The following is a 20641-nucleotide window of genomic DNA, read 5'->3' as shown; positions in this document are numbered from 1 at the left end:
ACCAAATAAATACATTTTTTGTTCATAGTACGAGAACAGCAGTATACATTTATCATCATACTAAACACTTATCAAAGGTGGTACATATTAAAAATAGTGAGACGAGATATAACACAAAATAAGTAAACATTGAGTAACAAAAATGCATTACAAATTGTGTAACGTCAAATTAACTCGAAAATACGATTTGAGAGTACTTGCAGTTACTGAAAGCTAATTAAAAGCCAAAAACAATAATAAAAAATCATGCATCAGAGACTAAAACACATCCCAGGGATTTAGTGTTTTAATGCCATGGACAGTCAAAGAAGACATGACAGACAAATTCCTGATCGTTTTGCTTTCTCAGTACTACTTTGTTTGTGACTTTTTAGTTCAGGTGGCCTAAAAGGCCATGTGAGCTTTTGCCATCACTTGGCATCCATTGTCGTAAACTTCAGAAAAAAATTTCTTCTATGCAACTACAGGGCCATATGTTACCAAACTTTACCTGAATGTTACTTAGGGTATCTAGTGTAAAAATTGTATCTGGTGATTTTATCCATCAACAAACATGGGCACTGTTGCTAAAAATAGAACATAGGGATAACATGCAAATTTTGGCTTATATCTAAAAAAAACTTAAGCAGACTTGTAGTTAGAGCAAATCTGTCTGGTAAAGACGATGAGCTGATCAAGGTCTATCTCCTGCGGACATCATTTTGAAATTATTTCCCCTGAAATGTAAATGTTTTGCAAATTTCTGAGATTTTGGTTATTTCTTGAAAAGTATAACAGATATAAGGAGAAATTTTTAACCGTTAAAACGACCAGAACAATAAGATCTACAAATAAATCAACTTGGCAGAAATTGTCAAAATGATTTGATTTTTTTGATTTTTGGTGTTTTAACGCCACTTTTAAGCACCGCATTTGGGCTATTTCATGGCGGCCAGTTTTTATTGGTGGAGGAAGCTGGAGTGCCCCGAGAAAACCACCGACCTTCGATAGGAAAACTGACAATCCTAGTCAATTAAGATTGGAGTCTAGTGCACCCGCACGAGCGGGTTTCGAACTCACAACCTCAGTGTTGACTGGCTAGAGATTACAGTAGTAACTACTTAGACCACTCGCGGCCACCGAGTCCCCTTTTGTCAAAATGACCCCTCATGCGAGTTGTTGCCTTTAAGCAATGATTTTAGGTAACTATAGTTGATAGAGAGAATCTTTTAATAGTAAAAATGTTCAAAAAAATATGATCTACAAATAAGTCAAGATGGATGAATCATCAATTGACCCCATATAAGAGTTATTGTCCTTAAAAGACATATTTTTTGCCTTTTTTATTTGAAGAAACTATAATAAAGATAAATTGTAAAAAGAAGAAGTGTTCATCAAAATAAGATCTACAAATAAGTCAACTTGGATGAAATTGTCAATTGATCGCTTATAGAATTTCATAGGTTTCAACAGAGACATATAATACATTGTATTATATGTCTCTGGTTTCAAACAGGAATAGCAAAATGGTGTAAATAAATAGCATTCTGCAGCGAAAATACAAAATGACTATTCAAACTTTATCATTCGGTTCTTTTATACAGATTTCGAATATCATAAAGGCACCCAATTGTTTAATTTTTTGTTTAATTTTCTCTCTCTATTGGGTACTGGTAAAAAAAGAACAACAACCATAAGAGTAAAACACATACACTCTAAACAACTGAAACTCACGAAAAATGGAAAATCAAACAATTTTTAAATTTTAATCGCCTCAACCCGCTTCAACATATCAAAAAAACTTAGAACATGATACAATGTTTATCATGAATGATGCTTCTCTTTTCGAGCAGCATAGGACAACTCTCCAAATGTATTCCAAACACCTGCACATCGGCAAGTCAAGTTCAAAACAACTTTCTATCTGAAAGCCTCTTTTTCCCAGAGATATAATAAGAAAATCTCGAATTTTGTACACATACTTGCTTAAACTGTTTACTGTTCAGGGAAATGTTGTAAACACATGGGAGTTTTCTTTTGAGCGTTCCTGTGCAAAATGAGGCGGTTTAAACAAAAGGGGGACATTCCAAACTCATCAATCGAATAAACTGTCAACACCTTGGAAAAAAACGACAAAAAGACAAACAAGCCCACAAAACACTACGTAGAAAACTTAATAATGAGCAACATGAATCCCCCTCAGGTGATCCAGAAGGGTACAATGTATGCAGATTCTGATCCACTAAAGGCACCCCATGCGTTGTTCATGGTGAGTACTAATTCGGTGATACAAATCTAGGAGAAGATAGCGGGATTGTGGTTTGTACAACTGGAAAAAAAAGAGGCGAAAGATACTAAATAGTTTTATTCTATGAAATCTATGTTTCCTGTAAGATAGATATCAAGAGCTACCTACTGTACACCATGGTTTTTGTTGAACCTGCGACTTCTGTCGCAGAAAGCGAGACATAGGGATAGTGATCCGGCAGCGTTAACAAACTTCTTATAAGCTTAATATTTCAGATGGTAGAAGACCTGGATCATTCATACTTTGTGTATAGATGCCTTATGTTATGAAGTTTCTGTCTGTCATATGTCCATTGTCCTTGACCTCATTTTCATGGTTCAATGACTACTTGAAAAAAATGTTAAGATTTTTAGTATTCTTAATTTCTCTCTTATTATGAGTAATAGGATAACTATATTTGGTATATGCAAGGTCCTCGTGCCTGTAAGACAATTTTCACTTGACCTTGACCTCATTTCTTGGATCAGAGAACAAGGTTAAGTTTTCGTGGTCAAGTCCATATCTCAGATACTATAAGCAATATGTCTACTATATTTGGTGTATGGAATGATTGTAAGGTGTACATGTCAAACTGGCAGGTGGCATCTGACCTTGACCTCATTTTCATGGTTCAGTGGTTAAATTCAAGTTATTGTGTTTTGGTCTGTTTTTCTTATACTGTGTGCAATAGGTTAACTATAATTGGTGTATGAAAATATTTCACGAAGTACATGTCAGTCTGGCAGGTTTTATTTGATCTTGACCTCATTTTTACGGTTCATTGCTCAATGTTAAGTTTTGTGTTTTGGTCTGGTTTTTTTTTTGTCTCGCCTTGACGGAGTTAAAAAAGCGAGACATAGGTATGCTGTTTCCGGCGTCGGCGTCGTCAACAATGTATAAGTTTGTGATTAGGTCTACTTTATGGTGAACCACTAGTGGTAGGTCAATGATATTTGGTATGCAGCTGTATTAGCATTGGCACATCTCATTTTCATGGAAATTATTTGGCCCTGCCCCCTAAGTCATGGTCTATTGACCTTGAAACTTATGCTTAGTTGTCATGTATTTAGTTTGTGATTAGGTCAGTTCAAGGGGAACTACTAGTGGTAGGTCAATGATATTTGGTATGCAGTTGTATTATCATTGGCACACCTCATTGCCATGGAAATTATTTGGCCCTGCCCCCTAAGTCATGGTCTATTGACCTTGAAACTTATGCTTAGTTGTCATGTATTTAGTTTGTGATTAGGTCAGTTCAAGGGGAACTATTAGTGGTCGACTAATGTTAATTGGTATGCAGTTGTATAAGCATTCTTACATCTCATTTCCATGGAGAATATTTGGCCGCGCCCCCTCAGTCATGGTATATTAATTGACTTTGAAACTTTTGCTTAGTTTACAAGTTAATGTTTGTGTTTAGGTTTGTTTAAGGGGAAAGACTTAGGATAATTCAACGGTATTTTGGTATGCAGTTGTATTATCATTGGCACATCTCATTTCTATGGAGATTGTTTGTCCATGTATCTTCAGTCATGGTTCATTGACTTTGAATATTTGCATAACTTAAATGTTAAAGTATTGTTATGTTAATTTCAACATTTTCATTACTAAGATTACAAAAAGGCGAGATATATCTCTGTGTCAACAGCTTATTTAAACTATGAGCAATAGGTCAACTATGTTTGGTGTATGGAATGATTGTAGGATGTATATGTCTGTCTGGCAGGGTTCATTTGACCTTGATCTCATTTTTATGATTCATTGATCAAAATTAAATTTTCCTGGTTAAATCTGTTTCTTAAATACTATGTGCAAAAGGTCAACTATATTTAAAGCATATAATGATAATAAGTGTACATGTCTGTCTGACAGGGTCCATCTGACCTTGACCTTCTCTTTATGTTCAATATGAAGTTTTCATGGTTTGGTTTGTTTTCATTTTCTTTGATCATGTTAACTTTATGTGGACGTACTTGTAGTAACTTTATATTAAGGACTATCAACATAAAAGGCCTTATCAATGGCCAGTAAAGCAGGCGAGACATTTCAGCGTGTGCACTCGTGTGACTATTTCAGAAATAAAATACATTAAGAATAAATATGACTTGTCTCCCTTTAAAAACAGTTTGTGTTGTACTCAAAATTATTTGTAACTACAAATGTATTTTAACTACCTGAACGTGCATGGCCACGGTTTATTCACACAAAAATAGTATACGAACTTGAAAATGGTGCAGTTAATGGTATTTCCGTCATCCAAGTCCCATCCTAATATTTTAAATATACTGTTCCTGTCGCTACCTATACTGCAATCTAATTAAGAAATAACAGGACTATGTCGAGTTTCAAATTGCACAATTGACGGAGGCAACTATTCAAACTCAGTTATGTTTTTCATATTGTAGTTATTAAAACATTTCAACGGGAAATGAAAACAACACTGTTTAAGTATTGTGCGTCCAAAGCACTTTCTGGATAAACCTTCCGGTCATGAAAGCTCAAACCACGAAAAATGAAAGCCAAGGATGTATAGACAATTATTGAGGAGCTTAAGAGAATAATCATAATTATTTAAGGTGACATTGCCTTAAAGAGCAAGAACCGCAGTTTCTTTATAATATCTTATTCTAGCGTCGTAGAATTTGAGAAAATGAATCATCCCAGAAACGTCGACTGCGATTGCCGTACGTTGTTGACAATGACTCCGACCGACAAGCATGTAACTGACGGCAGACGTCATCCAATCCAAAATGGCGTAATATATATCGCATCATATATATTGTTTTTATCAATTCTTTTTTTTTGTATACATGTTGACTTTGTTTGTTTACCTTGTTTTCTCAATGCAATTAAAAGTACTCCATTTAAAAGGCATCTAACCTAGGTTGAGTAAAAGACGGTGAACAGGTCCAACTAATAGTATGATAATTGATGAAACCTTTTATTTGTATTTTTCACATTTATGGGTCAAGCATATACAAAACAGAATTAAATAAAACATAATGGCAGAATAAAGAATTACAACAAATACATATCAAACATGTGACTATCACGAAGGCGGTGAAACTTTGCCAGAGTAATTGCGAACCTAGGTTAGGTAAATATTACATAGTATATAACTAATACCTTGGAATAGTATACTAACCAATATATTATGTCCCAGCTAATACTTATGTGGAGGACACTTATTCTGGAATAAATTTTTTAATGCACACTCAAGTAGAAAATATTTGGAATCCATGTACAAAAATGTTCGTGTCAGATCATCAAAATCAAATTTTTCTTCTCAGTACAACCAAAACCTTCTAAAAGCAAATTTACCTGAGGGAGTTCCAAAAAGCAGCAGATCCCAAGTTGATAATCAAGCCATTAAAATACCGACAACACCATGGCAAAAAATATAAAATAAAAACGAAAAACGAAAAGACATAGAAAAAAAAGACTGACCAACACGCCCCCTACACTCCCCCCCCCCCCCTTCCAAAAAAAAAAGAAAAAAAAGGGTTGACCTTAGGTGCTCCGAAAGGGCAGTCAGATTCTGTTTTACATGTGTCAGGTGTCGTGTTGCACATGGCGAGTACAAATTCGATACAAGAGAGGCAAAAGATACCATAAAGGGACATTCAACCTTTGTTTAGTACAGTTGAAGAACGTTGTTTAACATACTATTTCTCTCTTCACTACTTCCATGACTACATACACAATAAAAAAAAAGTTCATCGTCGTTGGATTGATATATAACTTTTCCAACATGTAAAATACACGACAGGCAATTTTTCTAAAGCGTTATTTTTACAGATACGCTGTGCACTCATACAGTTATCATTTGGACATTCAGTATCACGGATAATGTTGAATATTTGTTCAGTTCAATAACAAGTAATACAAAACTATTCACACAAAAATATGACAAACCGTGTTTCAGAAATAACTCAAAAGATGAAATGTACACGACAATAAGCAAGTTATATGAATGCATATTAAACTGGGAACTAATCCATTTACTCCAGCTCTAATTTCAGACAAGGTCGGATCTATAACTACTTGTCCACCTAAAAAAAGAAAATGTATTAGCAATTAATTTAATTTTGGATGTAACGCGTCTTCCGATTGGCTGACGTTGTTTTGTTTATCAGCTCATAGACATGATTTTGTCATGTGACCTTGACGTCATCAACGTTTTTTCATGATTTACTCCGGTTTAAAATGGAATTAAGGATTAAATTATAAGAAATGACTGTAATTTTTTTTCTGTCTATTCGAAATAACATAAAAAATGTGGTGCACACTTTAAAATAACCCGCTACGCTGGTTATTCAGTGTGCACCACATTTTTGATGTTATTTCTTCATAGACAGAAAAAAATATTACAGTCATTCCTTAATTAGATAGAGGGAGAGGGGGTACACCGGGTGCACAGCCTGATAAAAAACAATGTCAACTGTTGGAACATCTTCATGTCAGAACAAAAATGACGATACTAAGAGGACAACTATTTTTTTTAACTATAGTAGGATTGACAAAACCGTTGACATGAATCATATTTTATTCATACTTGTTTCGTTAATTATAGTGTCCTGAATCATTACAGATAGCTTTATTAAAAAAATATCATATACTAGCTCAATTTTTTTGTGGAATACAGTAACCCGATTTTCATTTTCTTGATTCATTTAGAGTTATGTTTTGTCTCATATTTCTTATTATTCTGGTTTTATAATTTACATTAGCAGACCGTTTTTAGCTGCAGAAATGACCTTCCGATACAGTTCAATTTGTTAAAAAGCATTCTGTTTAAACAAGTGCTGGTATACAATACTTCTAGTGTTTCCTATGACAAGCCCATGTGTCTGTAGCATTATTAAATAGAATCACTACGCTTCCGATCTATTTGCATTCATGTCAGATATTTATAGCAATTGTGGATATCACTTTTTGTACAGTAATTTTAACAACATACTCAACTAGATGCCTTAAAAGGAACATAAAATGCCCACATGCACAAATATGCCTTATTGATATCCCTTTTCACCGTTTTATAGATTAATTTTGTTTAGTACACAAATTATTTATTTCAAAATATATTAAACAGCCTGTTTGAGTACATTGATATAAGATGAGGCGAATAATTGCTTTTAACATAAAAGTCAGAATAAAAGAAATTATATACAATCCAAGTCCACCTTAATACAGTGCTATTGGTTACTATACCGGATGCCAAAGTAGGTCAAGTAAATTGCTTTAGCAGTTTGACACAAAACAAAAATATGTAAGAACTGGGTAAAATAATCACCATATGGCTTCAGTCAAATTGAAATTTTTGCAGATCTTGTATCTTTTATCTATTAAAAAATTCATGATAAGAAGCCAAATGTAAAAATGGGTAAAGAAAATCGTATAACTGCGAAACTCCTTTGATTGGTAAATGAATGGTTGTAGTTATAACATTAACGGTACCAATTTTAATGCACCAGATGCACATTCGACAATTAATGTCTCTTCAGTGATGCTCGGAGCCGAAATATTTGAAAATTCAAAACCTAATAAAAACGTTGGAAGAGTTATATTGGCATTTAAGGATATGGTATTGCTGATAACTTTTCCTGGTCACAGTCACTGTTAATCTATAACAGTTCAAAATTAAAGAACCTTAGTGAGCGCGCTCACATACCCCACGCCCCCACATTATCACTGGGCAAACAAAATCTCACTAGATTCCTTAGTTCATAGACTCATAACTCCTACAAAAGTCAACTGATAAATATTTCTGGGTGATATGCACATAAACATATCATGTCCTTATAATCATCTACAAAGTTTCATAAAATTCTGTTGTTTGTATTCAGAGGAGTTGCGATGACGAAATGTTCAAAGGGATAACTCCTAAAAAAACTGAATCATAATTTCCTGTCGATCTGCACATCTGCATAGTATGTCATAATCATCTACAAAGTTTCATGAAATTCTGTTGTGTGGATTCATAGATGCGATTACAAACTGTTGCAGTAGTATATTTAGGCCAAAATTCTAAGTTAAAATGGACATAACTCCTAGAAAGAAATGAATATCATTTCCTGTCGATATGCACATCTACATAGTATATCCTAATTATCTACAAAGTTTCATGAAATTCTGTTGTGTGGATTCAGAGAAGTTGCAATGACAAACTGTTGCAGTAGTATATTTATACCAAAATGTTTAACGGGGCATAACTTCTAGAATAAAAATTGAAACATAATCTCCTGTCGATATGCACATCCACATAGTATGTCCTTGTTATCTACAAAATTTCAGGAAATTCTGTTGTGTGGTTTCAGAGGAGTTGCGATGACAAGAACAGGACTGACGGACTGACAGACAGACGGACGGACGGACGAATTATCTACTATTCATAGATACAAAGAACACGAAACTTGACTCACCAGCCCAGTAGTCAGCACTTCTGTGTAGACAAGAATTATCATTGGTATGGTCCTAATTATAGATAACTGTTTACAAAACTTTGAATTTTCCGAAAAACTAAGGATTTTTTACAGGAAGAATAGATTACCTTAGCTGTATTTGGCAAAACCTTTCGGAATTTTGGGTCCTCAATGTTTCTCAAACGTCGTACTTTATTAAGCCTTTTTAACTTTTTTGTTTCGAACGTCACTGTAATATTAACCTTGAATTGATTTTATACAGATAATGATTTTTACGACGAATTAAAGTTTAGTTTACTTACACAATAGCTAGTTTCCTAGAAAATAACTATAAGTATCAAAGGCTCAGATAGTTGGAAAAAATAATTGTCTCACATCTATCAACACAAAAGAAAAAAAAATACTGAAGTTAATTTTTCAAAAATCTTTATATTAATTATCATTTCGTGTTTGGATATTTCTTTTTAAATTTGTTGTCTTCTATCATGGACTATAGGATAATTAGATGTTGCGAACTGTTTTGTTTCATATCTAAATGTGATGTCTGCAAGTAAAAACGTGGACGACAACTAAAAGTTACCTAGTGTAAAATGCACAGTGTTTCCGAAGTTTCCATCACCGCCACGATTTGTAGCAGCTAGTCGTAACTGGTAAAGTTCACCTTTACCGATACCATAGATTACAGCATGCGTTTCCATGTCTGTCTTCAACTCCGTGGCTTGCGTTATGTCATCTCCTTGTAACCAATATCTTACCTTAAAATATAAGAGGGCAATAAAAACACATGTCAAAGGAGGACAGAAAATATCATGAACGAATGACAAAAACGAAAAAGGTACGTAGTGCCAATTTTCTGCTCTAAAAGCGTACAACGCTGAATTATATTTGACAGTGTATATTTATATGTTTTTGAACACAACTGTTTTTTTACCTATATTAAAAAAAATTAAATATGTTTAATATACTTGAATGGCTAAGTTTTACTATAAAACAGGTATATGTGGACTTTCTTGTAAAAAAAATCCTTTGACTTATCAAAATCTTCAGAAATGTACTGGTATTGAATTATTGTCTTCCCGTACTCTAATTGGCCGATATTTTTTCCGTATGTGGTGACCTTAACAACGAGACCTCTCGTGAGAACTTCGGCCACCACATAGCGCAATTGCGAGGAAAAGACAGTGACGAAAGAATGTAAACAAACGTGCACTGTAAGGTAAATAGCAATTATTGATTTTCAAAGAACAATCTAATACACTAGATAAATTAACAATTTAACAACCGTTATGGGAAAGATAAATTAACAAATGGGAACACATCGAAAAAAAATTAACATCGCTCTATCAATTCACTTACTTTTCACGTGCTCCACGATTCTGTTTATCAATGTCGCAATCCGGCAACAAACAGGGGCGGATCCAGCCATTTATAAAAAGGGGGGTCCTAACCCAGGATAAAAAGTGGGGGGTCCAACTTTATGTCCCCATTCAAATGCATTGATCGTCAAAAAAAAAGGGGGGTTCCAACCCCCGAGACCCTACCCCCTGGATCCGCCACTAACACACTAGAAAGTTAGTTAGCTTTCGATAAAAAAATCAATGAATGAAAGATTATTTGTTGACAATACGTTACAGATTCGTAATAATTTGTGCCAGAACGTGTATATAGGACTTAGTTTGATTTAAAAGCATGCATTGGTTCAATAATTTTCATAACATTCTAATTACAAGAAACTTGTTTTTTTTATACGACTTTAACACATTATAAACCCAATTGCATGTTCCAAGGTTTACAATACTATCTATAAATACATAATTATAAGAATGGGTTTTATACTCTTATAATATCTGACATTATATGGTACTAATCAATCCTCTTCCTATAGTATTTATGTTCAAAGAACAAGATAAAAAAAATTAAATTGTAATAACGTCAGCAATGTTAAATCATAATTGCTTTGGATAGAAAATATCCGATTAATTTAGCAACTTACTATGTATCCTGTGAGAGATTCCTCTTCGGGTCCTATCAAAATACCTCTCCACGATACCGCCACACTATCAGATCCATGTGAAGCAACAGCTACTTCCGTTGGGTATGATAATGGGGCTATAAAAAGTTTCAATTAAAAGTAAAGATAATGACTATAAATCTAAAATTGAAAAATGAAAGCTTTGTATCAGTGCTTTGCAAAGTACGCTGTTGGTAGACATTGTGACTTGGATGGAGAGTTGTCTCATTGGCACTCATACCACATCTTCTTATTTATATATACATATATCAGTCCCAGAGAATTTTATCTATCCAGTGGGCAGTTTTTTCTGGTATTGGCATGCATTGATTTATACAGTTTGATTACAAATTTTCAAGTTATAAATGTTAGAGCTGTAATAATGCTTATAATTCAATTCTTCAATGTATACATTTGTGGTTTAATTTTTAATCATTTTAAAACAGGTCGTGTGTTTCCCTTTTGAATTGTTTCACAATTTGTCGTGTCTTTTTATGGCTTACTATACGATATGAGTTTTGCTCATTGTTGAAGGCCCTATGGTAAGCTATAGATGTTTACATCCTTGTTCTTTGGTCCCTATTGGATAGTTGTCTGATTGGCAACCATACCACATCTCCATATATTTATATCATTTTAACTCTTTGGCCATGCATATGGTTCATATTGTCTCAGTTTTTTTGTATAGATATCCAAACTTTCAAGTTTGTTGTACATTTAGAAAGTAAGTTCTGTTTTTTAAGGCTTATATATTACTATTGATAGAACATGGATGGTTTCACATACGTGATGCCATTTCCTAACATTTTCATAAAACAAAATTCCCCATTTTCACCGTTTAGTGTTGTTCTTTGAAAGTATACTTCTCCTCTGGAATTAACTCCTGCTGAATTGAAAACTTGTACATCGTACTCATACCATGTGTTTGGTAACAGTCCAATACAAAGTCCATACGTGTCTAGTGTTCTCCAACTTATAGAATCAACAATTGGATCAGGATCGCTTCGTTCCCAATAATTTACCTGAAGAACACCAAAGATTTTTTCGCTTAACTATTAGGATTATGACTTTTCTAATGTTATAATACGTGCGTTATTGTTGATATGTCTCATTGCCATTAAGAAGATCTATCGCTGCTAAATATTTATAATTATGGTGCTTGGATTTGAAAAAAAAAATATTGTATGTTTTTTATGTTTTAATCTATAAATAGGTAATCAGAGGAAATATTCACATTAAACCTTTAATTTTAGTACTTGACCAATAATACTAATACAAGTTCTAAACACCATTCTTGAACTTTCAATCAAAATACTGTTTTTCTAGTTTGCTGCTAGCAGGCATTTACCGATAAATTGATCGATTCAGATTGCTTCGTTGTCATTTTTAAATTTAGCTGTCAGCAAACCAATTATATCTTTTTTTAACAGTATATTATGAATATTTGCTCTTGCTTAAGATATCTGTGTGAATGTTCATATTTTTATTTTTTCTTGTATTTCTATTTCAGCGTTAACTTGTCCTGTAGAATTTCTTCTCGCATTTTCGTACCTTTTGCGCCTCAATATAGGTTTTTATGCGAAAATACCCTTTAACTTAACGTTGTGTACTTACTTGATATCCCATGATTTTCCCTTTCATTACCTCTCGGGTGTTATTAACTGAATCCCATGTTACCAAAATTGCAGTTGCATTATATCTATAAGCGTTGATACCCGTTACTGTTACGATAGGCACTATGAAAACAAAATATTGTTTAACTTTCAATTAGACCCCTGTCGTTATCGCTTGTCTGATATTTTCCCAAATTAACCTTTTTGACATTTCTTATCATTTAATGTAATGAGAAAAATAATCAATTAAGTCTGAGGTGTCTACATATACGAAAGCTACTCCCAAGGCTCTTCATATGAGTAAAGTTTGTTTTGTGACAAATAATAGTGTACACAGGAACATTAAATTTGAAATATATGGTATAACAATAACTACCTTGTGTTATCTATTTAATATAAATTTTATAAGATGAATTTGAAGATGTCTACATAGATATAAGAAGATGTGGTATGAGTGCAAATGAGACAACTCTCCATCCAAGTCAAAATTTATAAAAGTAAACCATTATAGGTCAAAGTGCGGTCTTCAACACGGAGCCTTGGCTCACACCGAACAGCAAGCTATAAAGGACCCCAAAAATTACTGTGTAAAACCATTCAAACGGGAAAACAAACGGTCTAATCTATATAAAAAACGAGAAACGAGAAACACTTATGAACCACATCAACAAACGACAACTACTGAACATCAGATTCCTGACTTAGGACAGGTGCAAACAATTGCAGCGGGTTTAAACCTTTTAATGGTACAAAACCTTCACCCTTATCTGAAACAAATGTGAAACATCACAACATAGAAAGACACACTATAAAATATCAATTGAAATGGCTTAACTCAATCAAAAGACATATTAACACCAGTGAACATACACTGAACAAATAAATTTGATCTATGATACAATGTAGATACAAAATCAACAAAATAAGGGAAGAATTATTAAAGTAACATGTTATACCGCTGTGAAATGTTAAACAATTTAAGAAAAACAATATGCTTGAACAAAAATATCATCCATTGTCCGTTTACTTTGTTTAAGATGAAAGAAACTGTCCAATACCAAACTATGCATGAGGTTAAAACACTTAAACGAGAGATTGCCTGGTCTCTTTGAGTTTTTAAAGAGTAATGTTTGTAAGTTGCACATTTCCCCAATAAAAAATAATAATAAACGAGACGATGAAAAAAAAAACAATCTCGCCAAAAACGTTACGTTCAATTATTAAATTTGTTTGTATGTTTTAAATTTACCATTTTAAGAAGAGGTGCATGTGTCATATGAACATGATGAAACATATCACATAATCAAATGCTATAAAATTTCTATACAAATAATTCACGGCTAACAATCAATATATAGATAAATGATGAAATGAAATATACTGGATATTAAGCAACCAACAATCAATCAATCAATGAAATGAAATAAGAACATATAAAATCACTAGCTGTGTGGAACAAGAACAGCTGTTTTCGTATAAAATTATAATAGAGAATTAAAGGCTGTCCTTCGAAAATTTATACAAAATGAAAGCAAGTGACAATTACATTTTACATGAAGTACGGAAGCGATTCTTACTAAAAATAAATGATCACTTGGTTTCATTTTGTATACATTTTCTAATACACAGTTTTCAATTGTATTTGGATTTTTGAAATAACACAATATATGCTATTCACATTTTGAATCTGAAAGTGAAATTAGTTAAATTTTAAAGACAAAGCTTCGGCAAAAATTGTCCAGCGAGATAAAAGCAATTTCATTCCACGTGAAATCGATTATGATACGGCATACATGGCATATAGCTGCAACTGGTATAGGAATATGACTTTTTTTTTTAAAGTAGATAGCTCGTAAAATATTTATCAGATTTCAATCTTTATTGTACACGTATATAATAAACATTGTTATATATTTTTATGATATGAGTTGTTTTCATACGAAATGGAAGAATATGACGGATTCAAAAAGGAAAACAACACGTTATAAATTTCATGCGTCCGAAGCCCTTTTCTGGATTTACCTTCATCAGGAACGATCAAGGCCGAATATTTGAAAGCCAAGGATGTACAAGAACCTAGATGTTGAAGACCTGTATAACCAAACAGGACATAAAAAATAGCCAAATCCATCTAAGGTCAACTTTGCCTACGGGAGTTGGAACCTTAGTCCTAACAATTTCAAAATTTATTGACGGACAATTTTAGAAAGGTTTGTTACAAATCATTCAGTACCGAAGTACTGACTACTGAGCTGATGATACCCTCGGGGACTGATAGTCCACCAGCAGAGGTATCGACCCAGTGCTGTAAAAATGAAAACAACACGTTATAAATTTCATGCGTCCGAAGCGTTTTTCTGCATTTATCTTCATCAGGAACGCCCAAAGACGAATATTTGAAAGCCAAGGATGTATAAGAACCTAGATTTTGAAGAGCTATATAACCAAATAGTACCTAGAAAATAGCCAAATCCATCTGAGGTCAACTTTGCCTGAGGGAGTTGGAACCTTAGTTTCTAACGATTTTTTCAAAATTTATTGACGGACAATTTTAGAAAGGTTTATTACAAATCATGTATCTGACTACTGAGCTGATGATACCATCGGGACTGATAGTCCACCAGCAGAGGTCAAATGTGTCGTCTTTAAGCCAATAACGGTAAGCATTTGAATATTGTGAACACCTACTGTAAATATATACATATACAATGCATGCATATTGAGGATAGTATCATATAAAATGTAAATATTTACAATCTTCTGCAGAGTAAATAGTAGATATAGTTGAATTGGGTCCTCCTCCTAAATTGTTGAACGGTTGAACCTTGACATCATACTGTAGATAATAGTTGTTCACTCCAATTTGTGTAACAAACACTCCCACATTCCCATTTACAGCCTCCTGAAAACGTAATTTAATTGAACCTTATACACGTATAGAATAGAACGGCATTCAAATTCAGTATTTAAGACTACATCTGCTAATAAATATGTTTATCTTAACTCTAGATCTCTTACTATTGCAAACCGAAATAAAGAAAGCTAATGTTACTTTTATAGCTGACTATATTTTATAGATTTTGCACATTGTTGCAGTTCGTACTGAAACATATAGTTGTTGACATCCTCGTTATTTGGACTCTGTGATAGTTGTATCAGTGGCAATCATTCTTTGGTCTTCATGACCAGACTATCATTATAATTATTATTATATGAGCTGGTCGGATAGAAATCGACCTTGTTCAAGTTCACGTATACATGTACATATAAAAGACTGTATTTGATTTTGGAACATTCAAATACGAACTAAAAGATGAATTTTGGCCTGTTTTGTAGGTTCTTATATCAACAGTTACAGACTTTGCATCGAGAATTTTTCAACCCGAAATAGGTTAACAGATGTATTGATATTCATTTACATAGGTCGATTTCTATCCGACGCAGCTAAATTATTTCACCTCACTTTTTTACGTAGTTCATTAACCAGTGCAATAATTTTTAAGATTGGTAGCGTCAAATAATAAAAAATGCATTATTGTTTAGAACAGGAAGTTTATAACACCATTTTCACAAGAGCATAATAAAAAAAAATCAAACAATTATGTAATCAAACATCTTGACACTGATGCTTGTTTTGTCATGTTCCTTGATGATTGGACATTTACCATGAAATGGGACTTCGGAATTAGATGATCAACGAATAGCACAAAATGATAATTTTCTCGACGCCCTGGACTTACTTCAATTCGATTCCACTAATTATCATTCTTATCATTATTTGTTTGAAGTCCAAACTTGTTAACTTGTTCGACTTGAAATAAACATCGGTATACAACCTTTACGTTTAGTGAAATACAAATAGTTACAGGTCAAAACAGTAATATGTATTATGAATAACTTTAAATAGGTATTAAAACGTTTAAACCCGCTGCAATAGATTGCACCTGTCCTAAGTCAGGAATTTGATGTTCAGTAGTTGTCGTTTGTTGATGTGGTTCATAAGTGTTTCTCGTTTTTTATATAGATTAGACCGTTGGTTTTCCCGTTTGAATGGTTTTACACTAGTAATGTTTGGGGCCCTTTATAGCTTGCTGTTCGGTGTGAGCCAAGGCTCCGTGTTAAAGACCGTACTTTTACCTATAATGGTTTACTTTTATAAATTGTGACTTGGATGGAGAGTTGTCTCATTGGCACTCATACCACATCTTCTTATATCTAATTAATAAACAGTTATTTTTTTTCTTTTTGGTTATAAAAAGTTACCTTTGACCATGTGTCTCCTCCTTTTAATCTCCAGTAAACATAATAGCCAATTCCTGGTCCACCCTGGTGCAAAGGTGGAAGTGTATCCCAGCTTATCGTCAAGTCAGCTACCATCCCACCACCACCTCCGACATTGTCAGGTGCTTTAGGTGGCGGTGCCATCAGGGTTCGATAAATAACTAACAATAACATAAAACATTTTTTTCTATTTTAAGAGAAAAAAGAACTTAATACCATTACCAGATAGAAAAAAACAATAAATGTGATAAATAGACAGCCCGTAATTATTCGGTACATACTGATGCTATGTAATAAAGATTTTTGGAATGTTACATTGAAATTTATTTAGTTATATAAGAGGCCTTGCAAATACAAAATCATACCCCCATTTGTAATTTTTAGCAGATATGGTTAAGTCCATAGCTCGCAATTGACATTCTAAAATACCATTCAGATAAAAAAAAAAGAAATAAAACAAAAGGCGAACCACGGTTACCGAAGAATGTATGAAAGTTTAAAGTCATATTACACTTCAAATTAAAAAAAAAGTTGAATATGTTTTATATACTTGAATGGCTAAGTTTTACTATAAAACCAGTGTAAGTAAAGTTACTTGTTAAAGAAAATCCATTATATTTTCAAAATATTTATAAATGTACTGCTATTGAATCATTGTTTTCCTGTGCACTAATTTGTCAACATTTTCCCGTATGCAGCGACTTTAACGACGAGACCTCTCGTTAGAACTTCGGCCACTGCACAGCGCAAGCTCAACCCTCCCCCTATACCTCTAGTCAATGTAGAAAAGTAAACGCATAACAATACGCACATTAAAATTCAGTTCAAGAGAAGTCCGAGTCTGATGTCAGAAGATGTAACCAAAGAAAATGCATGCATTGATTCAATAATTTTGATAACATTTAATTTACAAGAAACTCGTTTTATATGACTTTAAAGAAAATCAAGTAGATAATACATTGTAACTGGTAAGTGGAACTTATGACCACAATTTCTATGATTAATATACCCTCACCACATTTAGCGAGCAGATTGGGGTGTGATAGAATTTATTTTGTACTCACTTTCACTTTAAACTACAGGCACTGAAGAGCATGTGTCGCTAACACAGGTCTATGTGCATCTGCATTAATGACCACTCTTCAACATTGCAGATTAAAATGCTATTCATGACTAAATCTCTTTTTTTTTGTTGAACTTGTATTGCTGATATTTTTTTCTGTTTACAGTTTCTATCTACCTTCTATAGTTTTTGCAAAAAACACAAAAAGTTAAAAATTATCATTAAAGAGAAAGAACTCCAATAAAGAGTCGACCGACGATTTCGCCCATTTGACTCATTTATAGATCCTTTCTTGTTGATATTTTGCTATTTAAAGTGTCCATCTATCTATTATAGTTTTCAAGATATTAAGCAAAAACACTAAACATGGGTTAACATCGTCATTAAAGAGCAATAACTCTAAAAGCAGTCATCAGACGATTATGGTTATTTGACTTATTTGAATATCTTATCTTGTTGATCATTTTTGATATTTAAAGTGTCTAACTATCTATCTATTATGGTTTTCAAGATAATAGGCAAAAAAAACCCCAACTAAAATGGATATAAACTGTCATTAAAGAGTGAACTCCAATAAGGAGTCGTCCGACAATTTCGGCCTTTTAAGTTATTTGTAGATCTTGTCTTGCTGATCAACTTTAGTATTTCAAGTTTCTCTCTATCGATTATAGGTTACAAAATAATAGGCAAACATGAAAAAAGGGTAAAATTCGCCAATAAAGGGCAATTTCACCTATAAAAATACGGTTTTAATATAATGAACAATAGGTAGATATCAACATTTTGAACATTTTTGCCCTGTAAGATTTATAGCGGTTTTCAAGATTAAAGACAAAACTTGCATTTTATCCCATATTCTATTTTTAAGTATGTTTGCCGTGCTGTTTGGCAAGCGTGGTCAGCGGACACATCTTTGAAACAAGATACCCCAATGATAATTGTGGCACAGTTTGGAATTATTTGGCTCAGTAGTTTCAGAAGTGAACCTTTTCTAAAACTTAACGGACGACAACAGACGACGGAGGCCAAGTGATTAGAAAAGCTCACATTTGTGAAATAATGACATAGCTGCATGGCAGCTTCTAAATGCTGAATAAGCCACGAACTTATATAAATAAATCGAATCCTCAGAAATTTTACATTTTATTTTTCATAATTATGGGAAATCCGTAAAAAATCAAACTGACCAGAACATGATAATATTAAGCGCCAACTATAATTGTAATGAAGATCCTATGAAAATTGATTGAGATCCATTAATTATCTTTAATGTAAGCATTTGTGCGAGTTTGGTTAACGTTGAAAACCCTCCAGAGGTTTCGGAATTCTTTACGTATTAAAAGTGTGACGTCGATATCATAGAACTCTTGACGACGGCTACAGTACATGTAACTGTTACTTCAAACACAAACATTGGTAAAGGAAAAATGAACGATTTTATTTGAAATATTTTATTTTTTTTCCATCCGGATCATATCATGACAATATTCTTTATCATCTCACTCGTTAATAGGGTCTGAGCTCGCTAGCTAGGTTATAACATGTTTTCTTTCTCTAGATTATAAATGACTGACAAGGTTAAGCTTTTCTGGAGGGATATAAAATGTTCTCTTCCTTTAGCATCTCGATGGCTGACAAGGGTTAAGCTTTTCATGATGAAATAGATTATTTCGTTCTTTTTTTCGGTATCATAAGAAAAATATGTTTAAACTAGAATAAAGTGTGACGAGCAGATAAAGCCATGTTCAATATTTTCTTTTTACTTAACTCTAACACTTAAATTCAAATCCATGATTTGGAATAAACCTTCTAAACATTTCGAAAATAAGAATACCCTTTCCTCACTCACAAACATACACTCACATAAAACATTACCCCTCAAAAAACCTACAGATATTTGGCTTTACGTTTATGAGACAAATGTTTTCTATTATTAATTGATTAATTTATATTTTGCATTGTAAATTATCACCTTGAATTGAATTTCAATTTTGTGTCAATAATCACAGTTTTTGGTAGGGTTCGTGTTGCATATTCTTTAGTTTTCTATGTTGTGTCATCTGTACTCTTATTTGTCTGTTTGCCTTTTTTTTGTTTGCCATTGCGTTGTCAGTTTGTTTTCGATCTATGAGTTTGACTGTCCCTCTGGTATCTTTCGTCCCTCTTTTAAAACAAAACATGTATGTATAATCACGTTTCACTGAGCTATTTTAAACATAAACACTATATGTTATGTTTAGATTTATAATACAAAATCATAAATACATGTCTCGTATGCCAATATAAATTTATCAAGAATGCACGCGTTGTCATGCTAAGCTTGACCACCTTGTAAATGCTAGTACCAGAAAACAGGAAGAAGGTGTCTGACAGATCCAAAAGGGTCAACTCGTTACAATTCATCACTGTTGTGTTGCTGAATTAATATGAAGTGATTATGTTCAGTCGTATTGTCGAAATATGTGACGAAAACTTTATGTTCATACAACATATTGGAAATTGAAAGTATCAGCAAACAGAAAGTAAATATCTGACGGATCCTTTAAAAGTTATCACACATTACAACTTATCACTGTCAAGCTGCTGATCAATAATTTTTAAAAGTTTCTGAGGAAAATGTGACGAAAATATTTGTTGTACGAACGAAAGGACAATGTGAGTGCAAAAGAGCTCACACTCCTATTATGGATATACTATATCAATTTATCTTAACAAATTAAACAAACACACACACACACACACATACAAAGAGAGCCAAATATTAGTTACGCATACCTGATGGTCTACTTATAGGTCCGATACCGAAAGCATTGGCGGCTCTTACTCTGAATTTATAAGGAACTCCAGGATTAAGTCCAGTCAATTGATAAAGTCTTTTGCTGTTATCTTCTATCGGAATGATTACATTAGCTTCCGGTAGATCTTAAATACATGCATATTTTCAACTTTAAGCCTATGACAGACATTTATAAATTAATTTGGCGG

General features: G+C 33.2%; 1 protein-coding gene across 1 annotated transcript in view; it reads right to left on the bottom strand.

Moving 5' to 3' along the window:
- Positions 1–5754: 5754 nt before the first annotated feature.
- The window catches only part of LOC127728989 (contactin-like), a 30695-nt gene continuing 15808 nt past the window's right edge, over positions 5755–20641 (bottom strand). Inside the window, exons 14-21 of the mRNA XM_052236564.1 lie at positions 20432–20578; positions 16576–16754; positions 15067–15214; positions 12314–12435; positions 11535–11721; positions 10682–10797; positions 9269–9443; positions 5755–6318 (exon numbers count right to left, since the gene is read on the bottom strand). Of these exons, the coding sequence (XP_052092524.1) occupies positions 6188–6318; positions 9269–9443; positions 10682–10797; positions 11535–11721; positions 12314–12435; positions 15067–15214; positions 16576–16754; positions 20432–20578 (1205 nt within the window). The 3' untranslated portion in view covers positions 5755–6187. The remainder of the gene's footprint in view (positions 6319–9268; positions 9444–10681; positions 10798–11534; positions 11722–12313; positions 12436–15066; positions 15215–16575; positions 16755–20431; positions 20579–20641) is intronic.

This window comes from Mytilus californianus, unplaced genomic scaffold (genome assembly GCF_021869535.1).
Source record: "Mytilus californianus isolate M0D057914Y unplaced genomic scaffold, xbMytCali1.0.p SCAF_2, whole genome shotgun sequence".
In the NCBI taxonomy this organism is placed as follows: Eukaryota; Metazoa; Mollusca; class Bivalvia; order Mytilida; family Mytilidae; genus Mytilus; species Mytilus californianus.
This window is presented reverse-complemented; position numbering and strand designations above follow the sequence as displayed.